Source organism: Periplaneta americana, chromosome 9, assembly GCF_040183065.1.
Source record: "Periplaneta americana isolate PAMFEO1 chromosome 9, P.americana_PAMFEO1_priV1, whole genome shotgun sequence".
Taxonomy (NCBI): Eukaryota; Metazoa; Arthropoda; class Insecta; order Blattodea; family Blattidae; genus Periplaneta; species Periplaneta americana.
In genome coordinates, this window is record NC_091125.1 from 46114565 (window position 1) to 46140040 (window position 25476).

Below are 25476 nucleotides of genomic sequence, written 5' to 3' on the forward strand. Positions count from 1 at the left end.
GTACGTGTATTTGAGATAATTATTACTATTATACCTTCGTACAGAAGACCTTGCTTTGCCCAGATAGATTTGTCTAAAAGTTTTTAATATAAGCTATTTTAATAGTTGGCATATTTATCATCACTATCCTTAATGATTCATTATGCGATTTGTCTCTTTACTCCTTAAAAAATATCGTTTCAGATAGAATGAGCCTCAAGTCAATACTTTAGCAAAATTACGATATAGGACACGAGTTAGAACTTATTAGTTATGACCTGTTAGAAAGTAAGAACTTAGCATTTAAATGCAATTACCGTGCTAACATGTTACGGAATCGAGATTCCAAGACTCGAAAACGTATCAAAAACTTCTTACGAAGTAGAGTCAAAAAGTAACCTTAATAATTGTTTTATTAATTATGTACAATAAGACTACAAACATTTCATCACTTTTCAACATAGTCCTCACTACGTTCAATGCAAGTGTTCCTGTTATACATATGTTTTATATATATGTGTGTGTAGTATTACGATCTACTATGAGAGTCTGATTTTTTATTTATATATTAAGGTTACTTTTTGACTCAGCCTCATATTTCAATAAATGAATAACGGCGTGGACATCTTGACTTGTCAGTAAAATTAATCCAGTAATTTCAATGACGAAAGTCCTTGGATCTACAAAACATCATTCTGTGTGTCGCTTTTGGCCTATAAAAATGAAATATTTCACATCAATTCCACAAATAAAGAGAACTGAATACTTTAAAGAGTTCAAGTACAGACATACTTATCATCGGCGAGATTTGGAAATTTAAGTAGTATTTGCAAAGGAAGAGAAACAATCGAATTTAGTATGCCTAGAGATAAACTACACAATGATGACAGAGTGAATTCCAAACCTCTTCACTAAAAAGCCACCGAACTACAGATCTTATATTTCATCTCTACCTCTGTGCAACGTCACATTGACGATGGAGAGGCAAGGAGATGGCAGAAAGATTGCAATGCTTTTTAATAAGCTGACGCCCACGTTGTAACACAAGCCACTTGAAATTTAACGGCCACTGACCGGCAGTGATAACATGTAAGTAAGATCTGTACTCTGTAACTAAATAGGTATCAATTCCAAAGGAGACTTGGCATGTGAAGTGTGCGAGAGGGGAAAGAATGAGCTATCAGAAAGAGAGTTTGTTTCATGATGGTTAATATTATACGAATCTACCAACACGGAAGTTCATCTCAGACTAAAACTTATCTTCCACCCTCCATACCCATTGGTGAATAACGAATATATATTTTTTAAGAAATTGAAGTCGTTATTGCACAAACAAGGCATACCGGTAGCTATTATTATTCCGCTCGAGAAAGAGCGTTCGAGTTCGGGATCGTAAAAAAAATACATCGGCAATAATAATTTTACGTAATCATAAATTTGTAGTATAATACAGTCTACCAAATAAATGGTCTACATAATCCCGTTTGAAATTCTAAGTGTTTCAGTGACTACTTTTTGCGCCCTCATTGTACACCTGTGGGCTTAGAGACCGGCCATCGATCTGCGCCGTTTCCACAGTCTCGCGGTTGTGGTAGGTAGCCAGTCTTATTGGATCCCGTCACTCAGTGACGCAGATAGGACGTTCCGCAATAGAGTGCTCCCGCTTCTAATGCCTTCCTTCTATCATTCTCTTCCACTGACCTGGAAGTGTAGACGCAATGGCTGTGGGAATACTACGTCGGTAAAAATAAACAAGGTATAACTACTTTCTTCAGAGTGAAAGTCCTTCACTCGTGACGTAACAATTGAACTCGCTCGTGTGTATGATTGCGGATTCATATTTCATTCTTATTTTGTTTTCTTATGTGAAAAGTGCCGTAATGTGAAGGATACGAAGATTTGTTTTTTATTAGAGTAGTCGTTCACGAAATCATTTAAAATTACACAAATTCGAAATACGATTCTGTATTCGATCATTTCTAAAGACATTCCAGCATTTATTAGCTTTACCTTCACAAATTACATTTTTTTGTCACTTTAGTAGCCTATTCAACAGAAAAAAAATAAAGAATGCAAAATGATCAATGAAAAACACCATATACTCAAAGATGTCAGTATTTTTGACTGTATTACTTCCATCATACTTCGTAATAAAGACTTCGAAGTTGAATTACGACCACACCCACAAGTATTTTAAGAGACAAATAAGTTAGGCCTACATTTAAAATAAACGATCAATTATATAAAAAGATAAAAACTTGAGTTTTTAACGACTTAATTATCCAAGATGTGAACATTGGATTCAATATCTTACAAATTTCTGACTGGTTAGAGAGGATTCAAAACTCTTAATATACGAGGAAACTCTCTAGCAAACTAATTTAGAGCATTTGAAACTCACTAATGAAGTGATTTTTGAAGGCACTATGCTTGATGTACGTTGGATACGAAGTAATTACGTAATTTTACCTTTTCTTAAATCTTAAGACAGTTTACATTTTTTATTTTTAAATAGTCATTTCCAATAGAATTAAAATTACAAAAATTACGATATCCGGAGAGCATAGGCTATAGGCCTTTATTGTTTCTAATTTTGATATTAACACAAAATTTACTATTACTACTAATTGTTGCACCCGAGGAGAAAAAAGTTGAAATGCACAATTCTAAATAATTAATTCGGTCAGTCTGTATGACAGAATTCCATCGCTGAAACCTGTTATGCCAATCAAATTAATTTTTTATAAAAGAAAATTCTACATCTTAAAATAGGAATGACTAAACAGGCCTACTACAAAATCTTTGTCAAGAAAATCCTCCCCCAACCTCCCATAACGCCAACTTAAAGTAGTGGTGTTTCCAAATATTTAACGTTGCAGTGAAAAATTTCACGTAGAAATCTAATGGGGTTGGCTCCACCCATAAGTTGCTGGGTCAAATGCTATACAGAGCGGAATAAAATATTTATGAATATTTAAATTTTCGCTGTAAATAACATGCAAGACGATGTTACGAAAAATATAATGGGCAATCTTGTACAATACCCATGACAAGAGAAATAGGTTATGTACAGGAAAGAAAAAAAAACAATTATTTACAGCATTTTGTTCTCCCAACATTTCAAGTACAGAGAAGTTTATATATCCCAAAAACTAAATCCAAACTCAACTGCATTTATCTCACGAACACGCTACAGAGTGAATGAACTAGTCAATATTCAACTCCACCAACACGCTATAGACGTAGACCAGAATTAACAAGGAAACAAGACACAGCCATAGTACTCATATAACTACAACTTCTACGTAGCAGTCATTCCTTTACTCACAAAAAATTCTACACAGACACATCTGTTATGGAAGGGATACTTACAATCTAAATGTTTCTTTTTTGGACCTATCATTTCTTCTGTCGTAGCTTTGCATACTGACTTGGCCAACCCTTGGCCGGCTATACTATGTCTAGCAGCCAGTAACCTATCGTTTATAGTCTGTCCTGCCATTTTTACACTCATTTTAAATAAATACTATTATATACACAATGGGGTTTGGAAACCCCCAGTTCCTTCACTAATCACCACTGAAATTTCACTTCACAATGACAGGTCAGCTGTGCGACAGTCACTACAACATGATAAAATGGCGACTGCAAGACAGGTGGTGACGTCAGTAGATGTGTCGATTCAAACACATTACACAAATACATTATTTCAAAGTAATAAGGAATAAACTTTTAATATACTATACATGTAAAAATAGTATGAATAAAAAACTGTATGAGATACAATTTTAAAGTCTACAAATATTATTTTTACCACCTTGTAATTTGATTCCCAACTTCCGTTACAGTGTAGGAAACTTTGTAGAATTGAAGAGTTGTATTTCTAAAGTGTGTGCTTATCTTTCTTCGAGTTTGATAGACGTATTTATTAAATTATAATTGACTTTACATATCCGAGTATAATTAACATATTTATGTGTTAAAGAATATAACAAATATGTGAATATTAATATATATTTATCAGGAATAAATTTATTTTATTATTACGAACTTTACAACACTGAGTTTCATAAGATATGTCCGAATATTGAATATTGTGAATTGAAGTGATTTGGTGATTCAGAAAAATATGTACACTTGCATTTATCTTTGAAGAGAATTCATATTTGAAATAAATATATTGAAATGGGACAAAGATTAAAACAATACGTTTGTTCACGTGTAAGTTTCATCATTGACCTAACCTATCTTATGAATACCATTTTCCTTGTAACCTGTCTTACTTAATAATGTTTGATTTGATGATAGCAGAGCACAGACTCTAAAACTGTAAATATATGTATCTACCACATCAATCTATAAAACTGAATGCACATGTGCACGATTCATATATAGGCCTAGGTTTATTAAATTATATCATTCCTCTTGAGGTTAGGTAGGTACATCTTTTTAAGAGAGGGTTTCCACGTGTTTGAAGTATTCAACACGAAACCATTCGATTTACTCCTGTTAAGTCGCTTCAAATAATTTTCATAGTAGACTTGTCTTCGGACAGTTGACTAAACGGGAAAATTTTAGAACACGGACTGCACCTAACAAATTATGTCTTAAAATACTAAAAAGAGCAGATTTGTCTGCCTTTGTCGAATGCGCATTATTATATTTACGAAAAGGCACTTTTCAGTGCCAATAATTTATTTTGTGTGCACAAGGTTAGAATTTTGAAGTAAGGGGGAAAGGGTGCAGTCCGTGTTCCGACTAAACAGTAGCTTATCGCATTCCATTTAAATTCAGACGTAGATTAACTTGTAAGTGGCTGCAGGACATTACTTGTTCAGGGCAGTGGCGGCTGATTGACTGAGGCAAGTGAGGCCGGGCCTCAGTCACTTGGCTTACTGAAATCAAATTTTGTGTTTTTATAAATGTATTAGTTATTTGAATGAAGCATATATCGCTGTAGAAGCATTTGAAAACTTTGTGATGTATATAGACCTGTTTTGCAGTAAAATTTGCTCCTGAGGCCAGGATCGCTCGTGCCGGGTCTGGCTTGTGATGTATATAGACCTGTTTTGCAGTAAAATTTGTTCCCGAGGCCAGAATCGCTCGTGCCGGGTCTGGCTTCTGAATTTCTTCTATTTTCGCGGGCTTTGAGCTTGCGCTTAAAACGTTGTAGCTGAGGCACAATTCGTCCGGCCTCGTGACCTGATCAGGTTTCACTCCTCACATCCATGGGCCGGCCTCAAGGGTAGTGTGGGGTGGGAGTAGCAATGGTGACTTGTCTTCCTAAATAGGCCATAAATAACACAAATTCCAGCTCTTTGGCAGCCAGAGACCCACACTATTCCCTCCCTTTATGTCTTAGTTTATGACTTAAGCTAGGCTGCTAGGGTGTTATACTATTGTACTTCGTAGTACAATAGTGAATCTGGGCCAATGTTGTTATGTATTTCGGGAAAATATAAACAGAAACAAATGCGAGAAATAATGCTGGTGTAGTTAATTCATTGAGAAAGTGTCCTTTTTCGAGAAGAAAGGAAGTTTTAAATAAAGAGAGAGTCTACCGAGACACCTACGACATCTCTCACAATTTTTCTGACAGATAATCTTAAAACGCGAGTTTCTATTGCATCCTGGTATGGGCAACATAGTAGGCTAATAATAAGAGACTAATAATAATAATAATAATAATAATAATACTGTAATAATGATATTAATAATATAATAACAATAATAATTAATATCGTAAATAAATATTTCCTATCGGAGGCACTTAAACTAGTTGCATCTGGATTTCGATCACCGGCTGCTACTGGTTTAGGGTAAGCTTAAAAATTCAGATTCCTTACTAAAGCCATTTTTTTTATTTGATCAGGAGGTCTGGCTCGGGACCTCGCAGAGTGAGAATGACTTGGAAGCAGGCTATCGGTAGAATGATGATGATGAGGGGAAACGAGAGAACTCTGAGCAAAACTCCTAGCGCTCACTTTGTCCACCACAAATTCCAGCGAAACTAGCACACGAGAACTTCAGGTGATTTTGGAAGTGAAAATCATGGAATTTATGAAGTTTTGTGAGTGTGTGGAGATGGAGTTTAATATTTAAGATGCTATAAGTTACTTTAGTGAGCCACATTTTTTTTTTTTTTTTTTTTTTGTAAAAGACTTAATTTAGAATTTTCCCTGGACAAAAAATACGATTTTCACTTCCAAAACCACCAGAACTTCTCGCCAAATTCCTTCATGACCCAGACGGGAAGTGAACCTGCATCGCCACAGTGGAAAGCAGAAGCTTACTAATCGGCCATGGGCGAGTTAGGACATTACTTGTCAGCAGTGCTTTTCTTCTGGAGAAAAAGATGGTGGAACTCTGTGAAGGGGACAGTGAGATAATTGCTATTCACTGCACGGGAATTTTGTCATTTTTAACCGCCTTTTCGTCCAACTTTAAGACTTTCAAGGTCTTAGCGAAGTTCAAAGAAAAATTATGTCAAAAAGATACCGGTAATTATTAACACATTTCTGACTTCCATGATGAAAAATACAACGAAAAGGTGCCAGAATGCCATTCCGGCATGTTCCACCAGGAAAAAAGCACCGCTTGTCAGTATGTACTGTATACCTAAGAATTAATCTACTACTTGGAGAGTCTGATTATCTATAGCAATAACAGCTATGTAGTTCTCTTTGATCTTCTGATTATCTATAGCGATAACAGCTATGTAGTTCTCTTTGGTCTTGTGGAATAGCTTGCAAGTTTCTGAAATTTTTCTCAAAGTCATTTCAACAGCCCGAAATTACAGCAGTTGAAAAATGACTATCCATTTCGAACAGAAGGATAATGAACCTTTCACATGTGCAATTTGTAATGAGGAAAAAATTGGTTTCCTTCTTTTACTCCTAGGAAACCCTTAGCGTCAAGTATCCCAACTGTGACTGTCAGTTACAAGGCTAGGTAGGGTTACATGAGGAGATACATTAGTGACAAATAGCTCCACTGTCAGTGACAAGGGGGTGGTACGATTTAATGAGAAAACAGAATGACAAGTAGAACTATCAGTAATAAAGTTAGGTTGGGGTTGATGAGATAGATTAGTGACAAGTAGCCGTACTGTTTGTAATGTGGATATAAGTAGTGACAAATGCTTCGTGAAAAAAAAAAACGTATGTCAATGTCGGGTCCATTATCCCTTTGTTTCAGGTGGAGACAGAGTGTATTGAGATTCATATGCTAATCACTTTTAAACGAAAATAATTTAAATAAAATGTTATCATTTAAGCCTAAAGTAAAGTTAATCTATGAATTTGTTGAAAGAACTTATAAATGGATCACTAGATGTATATTTAGATGTTATACAGCTCTGGATAAATTTATTAAAGTTTCAATATATTATGTACAAACATTAGTTACTCTTAAAGTGATCGTTAACAACACACTTTATTGTAATATGTTACATAATTTTTTTCCAGGTACTGGAAGTTTTAAATTGGAAAAGCAAGCCAAATGATATTCTTCCCGCCATTCTTTCAAGTAATTTAACATTAGGAAAGTTGCAAAATACTCACACTGAATTTTACTTACCATTAACACCATTACAGCATGAATTAAATGTGGAGGCCAATTTGTCTGATGCGAAGAATATTCCTCCAGATAATGTAATATGTAATGTATATGAAACAACAATTAAGAAAGATATTAATATTGTTTTTCAAATAAACAAAAACATATTCATTAAGGATATCTTACAAGAAGTTTCCAGTGATCCTGTGCTTTGGAAGAAATCACTTCTTGAGAACCATCTATCACATTCGCCAAAGAAAAAAGTTATTGTGGAATACAGGTAACTTGAACATAAACAGATGACATGGCATAGCATATCTACTACAGGGTTTGTAAGATTAATGATAGCATCTTATTAAGAGAACAAGAATTAATTGGTGACACTGACATGTCTTGTGATAAGTTTATTGGACAAAGCAGCGCTGGTACTGATTTCACATTGATTTTTCTTACCAGCTCTTCTTTCTGCCATTGCCTCTTGATATGATGATAATCATCACTCCCATATGTAGTATCGTATCATCACAGAACTAACTGTACTATTGTTTTCAGATTGAAACTTACATTTTATGACATTGTAGTGTATGCAATTGGAGACATTACGAGGTTTAAAGATGTAATTACAGAACACAAGTAGACTATCAAAAGTTCGCATTATTTTTACTATATTACTGCTACAAGTATAATATATATATTTTTTTCAATCTTAATAATATTATGTTATATAATAGGTAATTTCTTGTACTTTGTAGCTAGGCTAAAAGCCTGTTCCATCTCAAAGAATCTTCCTATCTTGTACAAGGCTATGTGACAGATCGATAACACAACTTGTATGCAAAAAATATTTGTTTTTAAACAGCATGCAAAACAAAGTAAAAAAGGGGGGATGATTGTTTGCCTTAAAAACTGGAATGATATAATTGGTCCACATTTAAACTGTAGCTCTTATGTTAGTTCATTCAGTCATGAGTTTTCTGCCCAAGGGCAGGTCTTTCACTGCAAACCCAGCATTCTCCAATTTTTCCTGTTTTCTGCCTACCTTTTAGTCTCTGCATATGATCCATATATCTAAATGTCGTCTATCATCTGATATCTTCTGCCCCGAACTTTTTTCCCATTCAACACTCCTTCCAGTGCATCCTTTCCAGGCACTTTCTTTTCAGCCAGTGACCTAACCAATTCCTTTTTCTCTTCCTGGTCAGTTCCAACATCTTTCACCCACTCTTTCCAAAACAACTTCATTTCTTATTCTGTCTGTCCATTTCACACACTCTATTCTTCTCCATATCCACATTTCAAATGCTTCTATTTGCTTCTCTTCAGTTCGTCGTAATGTCCATGTTTCTTCCCCATACAATGCCACACACCACACAAAGTACTTCACTAGTCTCTTTCTTAGTTCTTTCTTCCAGGAGTTCACAGAAGATGCTCCTTTTTCTATTAAAAGCCTCCTTTGTCATTGCTATCCTCCTTTTTACTTCCTGACAGCAACTCATGTTACTGCATATAGTACATCCCATATATCTGAAGCTGTCCACTTGCCCTACTTCCTTATTTAGAATTCGCAAGTTCACAGGTACCTTCTTTATTTTTCTTCCGATAATCATGATCTTCATCTAGTTTGCATTTATCTTCATCCCATACTGATCACAGCTGTCATTTAGCTACAATAACATATGCCTTAGTATCGTCTCCTCTCCTGCTAACAACACCATATCATCAACAAATCTTATGCACTTTATTCTTTTTCCTCCTACTACCATCCTTTCATGTTCTAAAAACAGTTCTTCACTAAATTTTGTTAGCAATATACTTTAATTCAGGAATATGCATGCTTCCTAGTCTATTCCTCATAATTCATATGCTTGAATCGAGGTAGATCCTATTTATGGAAACTCCAGGAAACATAATTACTTTTCCCATCAGAAATATTTAATTCAAAAAGTTTGAATGTGTTGATATCCTAGGGATAGAAAAGATGCACTTATTTGCTATTTTTTAATTTCATTTATTGTATTCCATAGATCTTACATCACCATAGTACAGTAGTTTTGAGATGTGCAAAAAATAAAAATAAATATACAAAAATATAATTATAATACGTAGTAAGTAAATTAATTCAATTTACAATCTTAAACAGTTCATCAGTTGAGTAGAAGAAACGAATATGAAGAAATTGCGTTAATTCTGTTGTAAACTTTCCTTGTTGGCCCTTTAAATTGGTGATGTGGGTATTAAGAATATGTACTCCGAGTTTCTTGAGGAAACATGTCCCAACACCCCTCTTATTTACTAAAAATTCCATTTGGGCTCCCCAGAGTTTGAAGTAAGATATCTGGTATTTGGCATAAAAGTCCAAACTGCCCAATGGGATAATTATGTTTCAGTATTACACTTTATACCCACTTAACTTACTATTATGAACAAATGTAGGGTTTGAATTCTGCTTAAAGTTTAGGTTGTTTCATAAACCACAGTATGTGGAACCCAAGTCACGCAAGTAAAGTGGGTAGACATTAGATACACACTCATGAATCTTCAATGCAGAACTTCAGTAAATTCGAAATATGTTCATTTTTGTACAACACTTATGATATATTTTTTTTTGTTTAATTTAGCTCACCTAACATAGCCAAACCATTCCATATGGGTCACTTACGTTCCACAATAATTGGCAATTTCATTGCCAATATACACGAGTTTCTGTCTCACGATGTCGTTAGAATCAATTACCTTGGTGATTGGGGGACTCAGTTTGGACTGCTTCAAGTTGGTTTGGACTTGTGTGAATATTCCGAAGCAATGATAAAGCAAAACCCAATGCAAGCATTGTATAAGGCATATGTTGAAGCTAACAAGAAGGCAGAAAGTGATCCAGCAATTGCAGCTAGAGCACGAGAATCTTTTCAAAGCTTAGAAGAAGGTAACACAGAGATTCTTAAAAAGTGGGAAGTATTTCGTAATTATACTGTACAGGAATTACAGACTGTTTACCAGCGACTGGGTGTTTATTTCGATGAATACAACTGGGAATCTATGTATAGTGCGAAGGAAATTAGCGATCTGTTACAATCTTTAGAAAACAGAGGGCTTTTGAAGACTGACAGTGATGGCAAGAAGGTAGTAGAAATTAATCAGGAAAGACGTATACCGATCATTAAGAGTGATGGCTCGACACTGTATCTAACAAGAGATATTGCAGCTGCAGTGGATCGCTACAGAAAACATAATTTCACCGAGATGCTGTACATTGTGGATAATGCTCAGACTGACCATTTCACTGCTCTCTTTGGAGTTCTGTCTCAGATGCAGTTACCATGGGCTCCCTCACTGAAGCACATAAAGTTTGGCAGAATTCGAGGAATGAGCACCAGGAGAGGATCTGTTGTTTTTCTCAAAGACATCTTAGATGAAACTCGAGATATCATGTCAACAAAGCAGCAAGAAACACACAGTATGTAAGTTTTTATTTGTTTGTTGAAAAGTATTCATATTTTAGCTTCACTTAGGCTAGTGAAAGAAACAACAGTTATAAAAATATTAACTTATCCAAATTTAAAAGTTTTCACTGTAAACTTTGCAACATAAACGCCAGGATGAACATAGGTTATCAGGATATTAATAGACGGTAAAGAAATCAAATGTAGTTCAGAATCACTAAAAATAAATATACAAAATACAATACGATAATACTGTTCTTTGCTGTTTTGGGTGATAGTGTTTTTGATTACGAAATCAACAAAACAAAGCTCAATTCTAGACAGGAAAATGGTGTTTAATCTCTCTCCCTCACGAGATGTGTCCTTGTTTGTCCTGTTTTGTGTTAAGTGACGTTGTTATGTCATGTTGTTGAATGTTGATGACCCTTACATATGTGGCCATGGGAATGAAACAGACTCAAGGACTCAATTCTTGAAAGATGTGGATGATAAAGTGCTGAAAGCAATTTTGTTTCTTATTCAAGACAGAATAATTTGCACTTTAATTAATGTAGGCTCTGTAATCTAAATTTTGTATGTCACAGTTCAGTCTTTGTATGAATGTTTACTTGTTACATATCATTTTCAAGGATGAATTAGGAATGTATTTTATGATGTTAGCGTATGGTACGTGATGTAGACATTTTTATACACTCATTTATGTAAAGTAAATACAATTTAGAAAGAGAATAAGAAAGAAAAGTTGTTGTTTTCTAATGCCAGGCGTTTGACAATAAAGTCATTTGACCTCTTGCACTCCAATATTTTTCAAAGATATTATCATGGTCAGCCACTGAAGCACAGATTTTGAGGTGTTCCGAATCCCTTTCTTGGTTTGATTTGCACAATGGGCAGTTGGGGGACTAGAGAAAAAAAGTATGACAGAGGAAAAGTTAATTGAGAATATAGACAAGAGAAAGAGGGCCATAAAAAAAAGAAGAAAAAGAGAAGGTGAAGATCATAGTGCAAAAGTTTATGTAAAATAGATTGCACATATTTCCCTGTCATTGTTGTTGTCTTTAAAATCTCTGGTCAGTGGGAAAAGGCACATAAGTCAAAAAGAATAATTTTTCAGGAGAGATTTTCTTTTTCAATTTAAAATACAAGAAATTTTATTATTTCAAAAATTAGAAAAAATATTAGACTTACGTGATTAGGTACAACAGAAAAATCGACTTTTTGACTTATGTGCCTTTTCCCACCGACCAAAGAAATATTATAAGGACAATTTTATTCTTATCACTTTCTGTCTAATGCAGATTTCTCAACGTTTTTAAACTTGTGCCTTGTACACATGTGTAAGAGTTATTTAAACGTAACTTGTTTACAATTCATGTTGATTTTCAGATAAGTCAATATACATATAGACTTGTATCAAGTTTTCAAAATATCAATCTTTATGACTTATATATGTAACTGTCGTTCTTTGGTCTGTAATAAAAGTTATAAACAAATAATTTTTTCCAGCCACAAAAGTGCACCTTAATGAAGACACTGAGGGAACCACAGACATACTTGGTATTTCGGCAGTGATTATTAATGACTTGAAACAAAGACGCCAAAGAGATTATGAATTTGATTGGAACAGGGCTCTACAGGTAATTTATGCTATACTATTGGATTATTTTGTCGACACTAATTATTTTCATTGTCTTATAGTAAATAGTGATAAGGACCTTTCCTTTTTATATATTTGTTTATTTATTTCTTTTTCTGCACAATACACTGTCACGGAACAGTCTGATAAAAAAAACCCAGTGTATAGTATGAAAGGGACGTTAGATTGTTACATAGGCCACTTTTTTTATAAACTTATTATGGTTCCTGCACTGCTTTTGTTTTATTTTATATTTAATGTTCCGCCGTCATGGTGGTCCAGTGGCTAGAGTGCTGGACTTATAATCCTGTGGATTCACTCCCTGGCATACCCTCAATTTATGACTTGTGTTGGGCAAGCCCATGGTCCACATAACACAAGAGTTTTCACCAGGAGCTCCAGTTTCCCTTTGGCATCCCAACAAATCTCCACTATCATCTCAGCTCATCATCACCTATGGCGCAACTACTCTGTCGGCAAATTGAAGAGTGTCATAGCAAACCAAGCAAGCTCCACAAAAACAATTTGTTAGCTATAAGCAGAGAAGTATTTAAGACTGTTGTAGTCTGTATTTCAATGATGTGAAAGCGTAGTACACAGATGACATCACTTTGTTTACATAAACATACTATCACAGTTATACAGTGATATTGAACTTATTTATTTCCAAATTTAAAGTGGAGTTTGCTGATTTTGCTATAACCTGATGGAGATTGTGGAATGATTGTGGAGATTGCTGTATTTGTTACAAATATTTTTATTCAATGAACACTGTCGTAATGAGGTTGAAAGTATTATAACTGACAGAAAATGTATTCATATAATAATTTTTCAATTATAAAGAAAGTATTCATTGTAATAGAATACATAATTATGATTTTAAATTAAACTTGAATTTGAATTAAATTTTCTTTAGTTTGGGACATGAAAACTGAATGTCTCAATTGAACTCAACTTTAAAATCAACCAACAAAATCAGCAATTCATTTCATGGCTGACACAAATCCTTATCTTCATCATTATCCATGCCTTCATCCACTGAAGTGTTCGTTGCATATACATTTCTATAATACTTCAGCCTTTGCCGAAATGTTTGTGTAACAAATTCATTACATCAGTTCCCTTTTCTTTTTTTAACTTTGTGTTCATATTTCTCTGTAACTAAGGGATTAAAATGCTCTAAGTCTTTATTCTTCTTTATGTCTTGTATTTTCCTGAATTAGTTTTGTATATAGGTTTTCTTCTTAATGAAACATTGTTTTTTGGAACTTCTTTTCAAGAAAAACGCCTTACACTCACTTATCTTAAAATGTCATGTACTTGTATTTTTTACTACTTCCTTTGCAGCCTCTTTAAAATCTCTTACTGTACACTCTTCTGCCATTTTCTATACAGTTTGATAATAAATGATGGTAGGATTGACAATAGTGTCGATTTTCCTAATTTCTTTCTCTATATTGCCAAATACACGATCTGGTGAATGACCTGTGAGACTGGAAATACTAACTGAATACTTTCGATTTTTCGTGGGGCATGTTTTACTAATCACTTTAAGAACAGTGAATGTGATATCATGTGATCACAGTACTAGCATTGTATTGGTAGCTTGGAAATTGTTGGGTCTGCTATGGAAAAGCAAATGGAGCTTGCAGAGTCTGCAGTGAACACTGATTTGTAAACTCTATTTTCAATGGGATATTGATGAAATTCTCATGAAAGAATGTGTTCTGAAGAATATGTTGCAATGAAAACATGGAAAATGAAAAAAAGTGGGGATTGTAGAGTTTGCTCTGACACCCCTCAGTTGGTCTACACAACTGGGTTCATATGGATGAATGACAAACAGTCAAGTAACCGCCATTAGACAAAAGAATAATAATGTTCTGTCATTTATTGTATCCGTAGATCATTCATCAGCATTGTAACTTTGAGATGTGGAGAAATAAAACATTATACAAGAAGAGCTATACAAAGCTTTAAGACAATTTAGGCACTGTATTAAGACTGTAATATATGAATAGTTAACTTCTTTTTTAAACAGTTAAGTCTAATAGAGGGTAGATGGAGATCTGATTTGTGTCTTATATTAAAATTATGAATGTTTCGAATAGTACTAAAAGTATCTCGGTTCTTAACATTTAAAATACAGTTTCTTCAGAGAAAGAATGTACTCACAAGGTAAAGTGAGGATTTCTAAATTTTCGAAAAATTTTTTACATAGGCTAATGTACTTTTATGCACATCTATCATTATTCGTTGAGATTACGCATTATAATGTCAAAATCCATCCTCCAATAGCAAGAGTGCACCATAATATATAATTATTATTGTATTTATTGCTTTAAGAAGTGTGCCTTATCAGCTCTTTTCGTATTCTGTGCAAACATGAAGTGTACTTCACACTCAGAATCCGAAATAAATACTTAAAAAGACCATCTTAACTGAATTACAGTACATGCTACAAATATTTTTTATCGTAGGTTACTCACACTAATCTATTCATCTCCGGAACATTTTTTCATTCGACTAAAGAAACTCTTTTGAAGTATTGTATATGCCATGATATTTAATAAGTATGCAGTATCTACAAGGGTTGGATATAAAGTCGTACTGCTGCATAAGCCACATAAGTCAGCTAGCCTTAGGGTGTTGTGGAGCTGAGAATGGAAGGTCAGACGAGCAAGTGCAGCGAGTGGTATCAGTTGTTTGATATTCAGTCAAATACAGCGACACCTTAAAGTACAGGAGGATAGTGCAAGTGCTCACAAAGCTGGAACAATGTTCGTGAATCAAAATTGAAGTTGCATGAGGTCATAGTACACAAGACTGTTATCAGAGACTGCATGAGACATGTGGTGATACAGCATTGTCATATCATACAGTGACACGAGGGCTGAAAGTGTTTCAATGAAGTCAAGGATGCTGTTCAGGACGACCCTAAATTCACGACAACACTATTCTTCTGAAGTCTGACTAGTGTAATATGTAGCTAGTCGGCGATGTATGCAATGAGGGGGAAAGGAACTGGCCACCCTACCCCATTATTTTCTGACCTAGTTGCCTCATAAGTGGTGCCTTCTTGGTATCACTTTGAGGTTCAGACCTGTCTTCGGACAATTAACTAAACAACAACTATTCAGCTTCTTGCCTCCCTGCTCGATGTTGATTTCTGATGGACTGTACATGAATGCCACAAAACTGTGCTCCACATTCTGCACGATATTTTTGGATTACGCAAAATTGCATTGCGTTGGATACCCCATCAAATCACTGAGATGCAACAATGGCAGCACATGCAAGTGAACAGAAATTACTGAACCACTACCAGAGGTAAGGTGACGACTTCCTTGGATCAATCCTCATTGTGGAGAAATACGGGCTTGCTCATACAAACCTTGCTTGAAGCTGCAATCAAATGCATGGAAGCATCTTGGCTCTGCTTGTCCAAGGACAGTGCACTCTGCACAAGGTGGTGTGAAGGTGATGTTCATTGTGGTGTATGGCATAATATGGAGAGTAATGCTGCACAATGCCATACCACCAAGTTAGATGAAAGATGGTACCTACTACTGAAATTTCCTGAACAACATCTTTGTCCAGCTTTAAGGAGAAAGCAATGGAACCTTCTGAAAACGACCTCTATCAATGTGAGAAGTCACACTGCTAATGCCGTGACAGTTCTTGTGCGCTGCTGACGATGAAAAGTACTTTAACATTCGCCATACTTGCCTGATATGAGTCTGTGCGATTACGATCTCTTCCACAAAATGGAAAAGCCACTTAGAGGGAAGTATTACAACATTAGAGACGCAATTATTCATGCCATAGGACGTCACATTGGAACTTCAACAGAGATGGATGTGCTGATGGTGTATGATACCTTCCACAAGTGTAGCAGAAGGTGGTAAACATAGGGGCGATTTCATTGAAGGAATGTATGAAGGATTATATTGATAATAAAGCCATTTCCAAATTATGGCACTGTTGTCAACTCATTACTGGCTTCATTGCCAGATGCAAGGCACTAGACAACAACTTTCATCCAACCCTCGTATTTTTAAAGAGGTACATTGCAATTTCATAACAACTTTTAAGAATAAGCAATTGACAGGTTACGTAAGAAACTGAGGTATTTTTAATCGGAAACGCTAAAGCATTATTGCCGACAAATTATTTTAATTACTGACTTTTCATCATTACAAACATGTATGTTGAGAATGAGAATAGTGGTGATAAATGTGACAGTGGCGTTTGTGATGCTAACTATGAAGATAGGAAGAAAGGCTATTATTATTATTATTATTATTATTATTATTATTATTATTATTATTATTAATGTGTTGCAACACATTCAGTTGTTTTAATTTCATTGATAGCGACCATTGTTATAATATTGAAATTGAGAAAATAAATTCTATTAAAGGTTATTAAGTTATTTCACTACAATCAGACCTCCAATCACAAAGCTGGTAAATCCCAAAAGACTACAATGGACAGGACATGTGACAGCATAAGTGTAAAGAAGATATTTTATATTCAAACACACTTAAAAAAAGATCTCAGGAGGACCAAGGAGTAGATGAGACGCGAAAGTATGCCTGAAGATAGGGGTAGACAACTGGAAAGATCTGGCCATGGGGAGAATAGATTGTCAATTGGAGACTCTTTGTAAAATAATGCTCCATAACACTACCTGTCAGATGATGATAGACGACATTAAGATGTATGGATGTTATGAGGAGATAAAGAAGAAGGCAGAAAATAGGAAAGATTGGAGAATGCTGGGTTTGCAGTGAAATATCTGCCCTCGAGCAGAACAGTATGAATGAATGAACACTAATAAAAATTGATTTATTATTATTATTATTATTATTATTATTATTATTATCATTATCATTATCATTATCATCATTATCTATTTATTTATTTACTGTTACTATGAGAAAAATGACGACTATGAAATATAACTTCACAGTTCTGAGAATTTATTTAATTCCCTGAGAGAGTTCGAAGTTATCTGTCACACTCGTAACTGTATACGAATTTTATTTCAGATGTATTGTTATGTTGGCGATATAATAGTTAAAGTACAGATATTTGCTATTCTAATGAGTGCATTTTTTTTCAGGTGCAGGGAGATACTGGTGTAAAGCTGCAGTACACTCACTGCAGACTTGTTAGTCTGGAGAGAAACTGTGGTGTATCTCTTCCTGGAGAATGTGACCCTTCTGTTCTTCAGGAACCTGAAGCTGTTCTTCTTGTGAAGAATATTGCGAGGTAACAACGACAGCAGTAGCAGCAGCCACCTCTGATTGAGGTTCTGACTGATATGTACATCTATTATTAGACAGTATCGTATAACTCACTTGATATGTGTCACAGGAAGAACAATTTTATTGTTTGTATATATCTTAATTGACTAAATAAACAACAATAATAATGTGGCAGTGGCTGCTTCTGCTATCATCATCATCATCATCATCATCATCATCATCATCATCATCATCATCATCATCATCATCATTGTGCTAGTTAGATATCTTTTTATTAACTCAAGTTGTAGTTAAGTTTTTTATGCATTGTTTCTTGTGTTTACAGATTTGAAGAAGTTATCATGAAATCTTACAGTGAACTTGAAGCATGTGTTCTTGTGAATTATCTCCTACGGTTTTGGTAAGAAATTCATAAAAGAAATGGCTGGAATAATATTACAAATTTTTAAGTTTTGTGCAGAAGAATTTTTTTTTTTTTTATCCAATGCCACCAGGTTGTCTTTTCGACATTTCTGGTCTTCTCTCCTGGCCGCGGCTTAGTTGTAACCCACATGTAAACATGAAATTACTTTATTCATATTCATTATATTATATGTCCTGTCAAATACGTGCTTGGTATATTCCTGGTCTTCCATTGAAACCACACGTGGATGCAGTCTCTCCATAGCCACTCTTCGTAGTTGCAAAGAGTCGTCTGAACATGTCTGCTTGTATGCACACCTTGCACCTTTGTAATTTTGCATATGATGTGATGGTAATTTCTTCTCTGGTATTTTACATTCATGTAAGAAATGAGGATTCTCATGTACTTTATTTTTAAGCTTTTGCCACAGATAATTTTACATATCCAAATAGCATGACCTTGAAAACAATCACCAAAAGAGAGGTGTGATATATTTGGTACTGTGTGGAGTTGCGTTATATATTTTATTTCTTTCTTTCTCTATAAACTCAACAAATGCAGTTAGTATTAATATAACTTATCTTTCCATGTTTATCATCTCTTCCAAAAAGTATGGATTCAATAATAATGTAAACTCTGATCACACATTGTACTCCCGGATTTTAGAACAGAGTTCTGACATCTCATTGTGCTCTAACAATAATTGTTCCTTTGATTATTATCATAATCAGTGAATGAAAACCATAATTCTATCACCAAAGAAAGTTAAAGTGAGATTGACTTCTGGGATTTTGCTTGTAAAACAACATATAAGGAATAAGTTAAGAATTGTTGTCATCTACAAGAGTTGGATGTTTTGACATGTTTCGTTTCTTTAAGAATTCAGTATTATTACTAAATATATACATTTAGCGGGATTTCTTTGTCATGTGATCAGCATGGTGTAGCATCATCACATGGAATAAATAACACATTGAATACATATAGTCCTATGAGAGGGTGATACATATTTTTGTGTTCCCTGTTGATAATTGAAGCCGAGTGCTATGAGAAAATGGCCACAATAATCTAGAGTGAAAGAATTTGTTCCATCAAAAAATATAAGTTGTAATGCTGTTCCAGCCATCTTCTCAAATATTAACAGTGTAATAAGCATTATACTTGTGTTAAATTCATACATGCATTTAAATTTTGTTACCAGTTTTATAATGTTTGTTAATAGGATCTGAAACAGGTTTTTATAATATTGCAGCATAAACCAATTTATTTTCGGTTAATTTTTCCATTTTTAGATAATCATTCCTAAAAGTAGGTGTTTAATGCTACAGTCTATACAAAAATAGAAAGGTATTGACAGTTTTCTCTTGCACACGCAGGAAGGAAGTGACGTTGTGAAGTTGTGCGGTAGTGCAGTGCGGCTCTTTGCGCCGCCTATCTGCCGTGTCGGAACTAAGCAGTTGACATGAAATCGTAAACTCATAAATGTGTATCATACTGTAGTCTTTGACCAGACCAATATAATAATAATAATAATAATAATAATAATAAACATATGAATAAATGCGAATATGATACATAGTGTGTAAGTGATAAGTTATCTCCATTAATACCTTACAACCATTGATTTTTTTATATTTGAAACCTAAATTCTTAAAGACAGTGTGCAGAGAAGAAACAGGAAAAGATCTATATCTTGAAGCGAAGTTTTTAATGTAGGATGCTCCTTCTGTCGGTAATATAAATATACATGCCACCAGATTGCATCCTCCTGAAAGGCATCTAAATTTGTCACCCGTTTTTCCACTTTCCTTTTCTTTACCGGGGTTTCAACCTTCAAGTCAGAAAGGTCCATCCTCTTGCTCATTCAATTTAAATTTATCCTTTCCTATTTTAACGATGGTGTTCTTTCCTATTTTGAGAGCCTCTGCAGTAATATTTACCATCTGTTGTACAGGAATAAGAGGCCGCCATTGTCTCTTCTTTCTCGAAATAGTCCCGCACATTACAAACCATTCCTCTCGCCTGACTTGTAAGAGGAGCACCTTTTCCGTTACTTCTAGACCTCTTGCTGTCCCTTGTAGCACTCCTTTCTCCCTCTGAGCCCATGGTTCATTTTGTGCCGCTAACTGCAGGAGTGATGCCTTATGAAATTTTGTAAGTGAAACACACCGATACTATAAATCGCGTTATAAATACACTCACAACTAAATTAAATTTAAAACTAAACTCTGACTAATTCTACCTTCATCAACAACAAAATATCTACGAAAATAGCCATGACAGAACACCAATACTTGCTGTAACACAGTAACGAAGATTCAGTACTTCAGAAAAAAGCAACTGACTACCACCACTTGCTTGCTGCAAAATATTCGGCAACATCGGCATGTTGTCATGGTCTCTGATTGGCTAGTTTGAGCGGTTGCCATGGCGACGCTTTGAAGCCGCTGAACTGTCAATACCTTTCTAGTTTTGTATAGACTGTAGGCAAGGTGTTAAAAATATGCCATTATGTTATATGATAGTATGCAAATAGTACCTTTAACACTAGTGGCAGCTATCATAACTAAAGTCCGTGGATATCCAGTATACCACAATCCTTTGCGCCGGAAATGCCGACATCACCCATTGTTATTCCAGCATGCGCTATTTGCTGTATACAGTTGTAATGGAATGAATATAGCTTATGTAGCCTAAATCCAAATCAAATTTTTTTAATTTTAAGAGCCACAGACACTGGCCTGAATCGGGTTTTACTTTAAATGTTCCTATCCCAAGCATGTTGAAAAGGAATAACAATGGCGACCGATTGTGCTATTCTGGGTTTCCAGGAACTCTGATCATAACCAATCAATAAAACATTTGAAACAATGCTATGCCTACATTTAAAATGACTGTTTTTGATTAAGGTATGTGTACATATTATATTACCACGCAAATCGTCTGTAGCTGCATTTAGATTGGCAACAGGCCATGAGACTGTTTGGCCAAACACCTGCATAGAATTGGAATATATCAGTCCCCTAACTGTCCATTGTGCAACTCAAACCAAGAAATGGATTCGGAACACCTCAAAATCTGTGCTTCAGTGGCTGACCATGACAATATCTTTGAAAAATATTGGAGTGCAAGAAGTCAAATGACTTTATTGTCAAACGCCTGGCATTAGAAAACAACAACATATTATATAATGCCAGGCTTGGTAAGCTTCTGACCATGGAGGACGACTGCTGATTGAGGTTTTGCAGCCATTTCCTTCAGCTTGTTTGTTACTGTGTAAAATTGTACCTAAGCTATCTCCAACTACGTGAAATCACACTCAATAGTTGGTTTACCTTATTCGAGATTATTGCTTTTCGTCGTGTAATTGACGGATAATTGTGTAAGTTATGTAATGTTTAAGTCCCGCACCATGGCGTCGTGGTCTAAGGCATCCTGCCTAGGACTCGCGTTACGGAATGCGCACTGGTTCGAGTCCTCATGGGGGAAGAAATTTTCTCATGAAATTTCGGCCAGTGTATGGGACCGGTGCCCACCCAGCATCGTGATGCACTTGGGGAGCTACGATAGGTAGCGAAATCCAGTTGCGAATACCAGCTATAACGGCTGGGGGGATCATCGTGCTAACCACACGATACCTCCATTCTGGTTGGATGATCGTCCACCTCTGCTTTGTCATGTGGGCGTGAGGCCAGCAGCCGACTGGTCGGTCTAGGCCCTTCACGAGCTGTAGCGCCACAGATTATTATATGTAATGTTTAAACATAAAACCTAACACTACATTGTAATGATAATCCCTTTGAAATTGTTAGAAGGAGAGTGTGAAATGAGGTAATCCGCCATTTAATATCAAATTATTATTCTTAATTTTTTATTAACAGTCATAATGTTAAGCATATTATTAATCTTATCATTTCACTTTATTAGAGTTGAATCTTGAAGGCATGCTTATAATTAGACGTGTTTTACAGAAAGATTGGAGGCTATAAAGCTCTTTCTAAAATTATGCTTCGTATGAAAGAATTTATCATGTATCGTACCTGTATTGTGACTGATTGATGTTTTGTAATCTATTTTCAGTAATTTAATTAATCGAGCTCTCGAAGTTCTTCAAGTCAAGAATGAAGACATACATATAGGCTCACAAAGACTGCTGCTGTTTCATTCGAGCAGAGTTGTGTTGAATGAAGGAATGAAAATAGTAGGACTTCAGCCTTTAAGTCAGATGTAGTAACATTCAGTTTTTACTGACTGGTTCTGTAAATATACTGTTTTTTGATCATTATATGAACTGGAAGTAATAATACTGTTAACATTTAATTTGTAAATGTTTATTCAGCAAGGAGGAGGGATCTTTAAGTGTTAAAATTTGGATATTTAGTATTGTAATTTTGAATTATTTACTAAAAATGATTTTGTAATACATGAGACTTGAGTTGAACAATAATAATTCTGAAATAAGATATATAAATTCACACTATAATCTTGTTAATCTTTTGCTCATGTTACACGTCGTCGTTGTTCCTGCAATAACTCCTATGTACAAAATATAAAATTGTTCAGTAGGAAGAAAAACACATTTATTCATTCTATGGCAGTGGTACATAGGAGACTGTAAATTCTTACAATTTCGAAAGAAAGAAATATAATTACATTCAGCAGATTTTATTATTTGCTGTATCACTATTTTAAGATATTTAATAGAGCAAAAATCTGAAAATCAATAAATATGTCACATAGGAGATATTGTAGGAACAACGACGACATAGTTTATCAGTTTGGAAGGCATAAATTCGTGTAGTCTACTGGTAACAGATTTTTCATTCCATGTCTTATGCATGAAACTTGCAGGAACTAATACTTCATACTTTTTGTGTACATTAAAGACAAGTAGTATTTTAATTAATTAACTAAAAATGTCGTAACAAAGTAAATGAAAATCGACTATTAGAATGTGAATGACACTTCATGCTATTCTGAATTTATCATCATCATCATCATCATCATCATCATCATCATCATCATCCAAAAAAAATATGAGGCCCATGGCCTGTTACAGTCTCAGTGAGTCATTCTCGGTCCATCTTTTTTTGGATGGCCCAAAGATCTTTTCCCTAGGAACAGTATTGAAGCATGGCTTTTGGAAGTCTATTACAATACATTCGTTCGACATGATTTTTCCACTGCAGCTGGTACTGGTTTATAAACTGTGAGACTAATTGTAATTGAAGTTCTTGCATGATATCCTCATTTCTTTTGTGATCCAAGCGACTATGTTGCTCTCATAAATTTAATTTCATAGGCTGTTATTCTGCTTATATCAGTACTTTTCATTGTCCATGCTTCTCTTCCCTAATGTAGTACAGATCTAGCTAAGGTTTTATAAAAATGTATCCTTGTGTGTTGCTGTACTAGGGAAGGCTTCATAATTTTGTTGATTATTTCCATTGTTTTATTGTATTTGCAAATTTTAGAAGTTATATCAGTTTCACCAAAAAATGTTAAATTATAGGCAATGTACGTAAATTCGTTTACTCCTTCCATTAATTTGTTGTTTAAGCAAATTTTGCTTGTGACTGGGTATTTCGCACGAAATGCCATAACTTTTATTTTTTCAGTATTAGTTTCCAAGTTGTATTTAAGCTGATCTTATTTAGATTAAGCACTGAATATTGAAGCTCATCTTCATTACATGCAATTAGGGCTAAATCATCAGCAAAAAGTAGACTATCAAACTGTAAATTTTGACTGATAGAAATTGAACTATAACGCATCTGTTTTCACTCTTTAATGATTCTGTTCATATATATAATGAAAAGTAATGGAGGTAGATCACAGCCTTGTCTTACTGCGCTGTGAATGTGTTGTCAATCTGAAAGTCTATTGTTGGTTCTAACTGCTATCAAAGTTGTTTTGTAAATTTTATGAACGTTTATTAAAAGCTGTTGGGGGGCATGATCATCTGCCATCACCTGAAATAATTTATTTCGATTGACTCTATCAAAAGCTTGTTTAAAATCAATAACAGCAATGTGTCTCTAAGTTGAATTCTCTGTGTTTTTAAATTAGCAATATCAATATAAAATAACCATCACAGCAAGATCTGCCTTTACGAAAACCATTTTGTTCTTCTCCAGTGATTCCTTCATAATGTTCATATAATTTGTTCTTGAGAATATTTGTGTATATTTTGTATCCAGAGTTTACTTACTTACTTACTGGCTTTTAAGGAACCCGGAGGTTCATTGCCGCCTTCACATAAGCCCGCCATTGGTCCCTATCCTGAGCAAGATTAATCCAGTCTCTATCATCATATCCCATCTCCCTCAAATCCACTCTTTAATGATTCTGTTCATATATATAATGAAAAGTAATGGAGGTAGACCACAGCCTTGTCTTACTATTTTGAGTTTATAAGCATATAATTACAAAACAGTAGTATAAACTATTCAGAAAAATCATTGTGCTGAATAATATACAGCTTGACCACGTCCTATAGTCAATGAGGGGCATTGTATGTTGTCACATTCTGTTATGGCATTAACCTGTTGCTTCAGGAGTTCAGTATTTATCAATTATTTTATGCTGAATGTAGGACTACATTAATTTTCTTAAATATAATTTTATTATAAAAACATTCTCAAATTCAAATCAGTTGTTTATCATGTAAAGTAAGCTACAAAATTCTAATATCTATTTGACATTTAGATCTCATAATGAACACTTACTCAGTTTCCTTACTGAAGTAGATTATGCATTTGTCTCCTTAAAAGATAGGCCTATCAATTAAGATAATAAAGTACTCATTTATGCATTTTAGTGTAACAATGAAGTTTCACATTTCTTTGACAGATATTGTTTATTTAAAATTAAGTACCTGTAGTTTGGAGATGTGCAAGTGCCCTCAGTCTCATTATGTCTTAAACAGAAGCTCATTTTAATGCTTCACATAGTCTACTTGAGAAGCAAATAGAAGCATTTGAAATGTGGATATGGAGAAGAATGGAACTTGTGAAGTGGACAGACAGATTAAGAAATGAGGCTGTGTTGGAAATAGGGTTGCCAGCTCTCCCATATTTCCCGGGATCTCCCATATTTACCCCTAATTTTTAACAATCTTCCGACTCCCGTACTTTCCTTCTCTTCGAGCCTTTTTCTCCCTTATTTTTGCATAGTGTAAAAATTTAT

General features: G+C 34.7%; 2 protein-coding genes across 7 annotated transcripts in view; one reads left to right on the forward strand and one right to left on the reverse strand.

Annotated features, from left to right (window-relative positions):
- Positions 1 to 3641, reverse strand: part of LOC138705886 (phosphatidylinositol-binding clathrin assembly protein unc-11-like) — a 276393-nt gene extending 272752 nt beyond the window's left edge. For all 5 annotated transcript variants that reach the window (XM_069834617.1, XM_069834618.1, XM_069834620.1 and 2 more), the window contains exon 1: positions 3352 to 3641. In XM_069834617.1, the coding sequence (XP_069690718.1) occupies positions 3352 to 3493 (142 nt within the window). In that variant the 5' untranslated portion in view covers positions 3494 to 3641. The remainder of the gene's footprint in view (positions 1 to 3351) is intronic.
- Positions 1598 to 25148, forward strand: ArgRS-m (arginyl-tRNA synthetase, mitochondrial). Of its 2 annotated transcripts, none has more exons than XM_069834621.1 (7): positions 1598 to 1735; positions 7446 to 7816; positions 10155 to 10990; positions 12483 to 12613; positions 17741 to 17889; positions 18211 to 18285; positions 22369 to 25148. In XM_069834621.1, exons 1-7 carry the CDS (start codon positions 1649 to 1651, stop codon positions 22517 to 22519), a joined length of 1800 nt encoding a protein of 599 aa, XP_069690722.1. In that variant the 5' UTR covers positions 1598 to 1648; the 3' UTR covers positions 22520 to 25148. The 2 variants fall into 2 exon arrangements, with proteins under 2 accessions (XP_069690722.1, XP_069690723.1); XM_069834622.1 differs by lacking the exon at positions 1598 to 1735 and adding an exon at positions 3853 to 4200 and having other exon boundaries at positions 22369 to 25145.
- Positions 25149 to 25476: the final 328 nt, after the last annotated feature.

Excerpts from the sequence above, each read along its gene's own strand:
- ArgRS-m (XM_069834621.1), top strand. The coding sequence starts at position 1,649 with ATGCCTTCCTTCTATCATTCTCTTCCACTGACCTGGAAGTGTAGACGC. Across the intron at positions 10,991-12,482 it reads AAAGCAGCAAGAAACACACA|CCACAAAAGTGCACCTTAAT; the intron begins GTATGTAAGTTT and ends AATTTTTTCCAG. Across the intron at positions 17,890-18,210 it reads CTTGTGAAGAATATTGCGAG|ATTTGAAGAAGTTATCATGA; the intron begins GTAACAACGACA and ends TTGTGTTTACAG.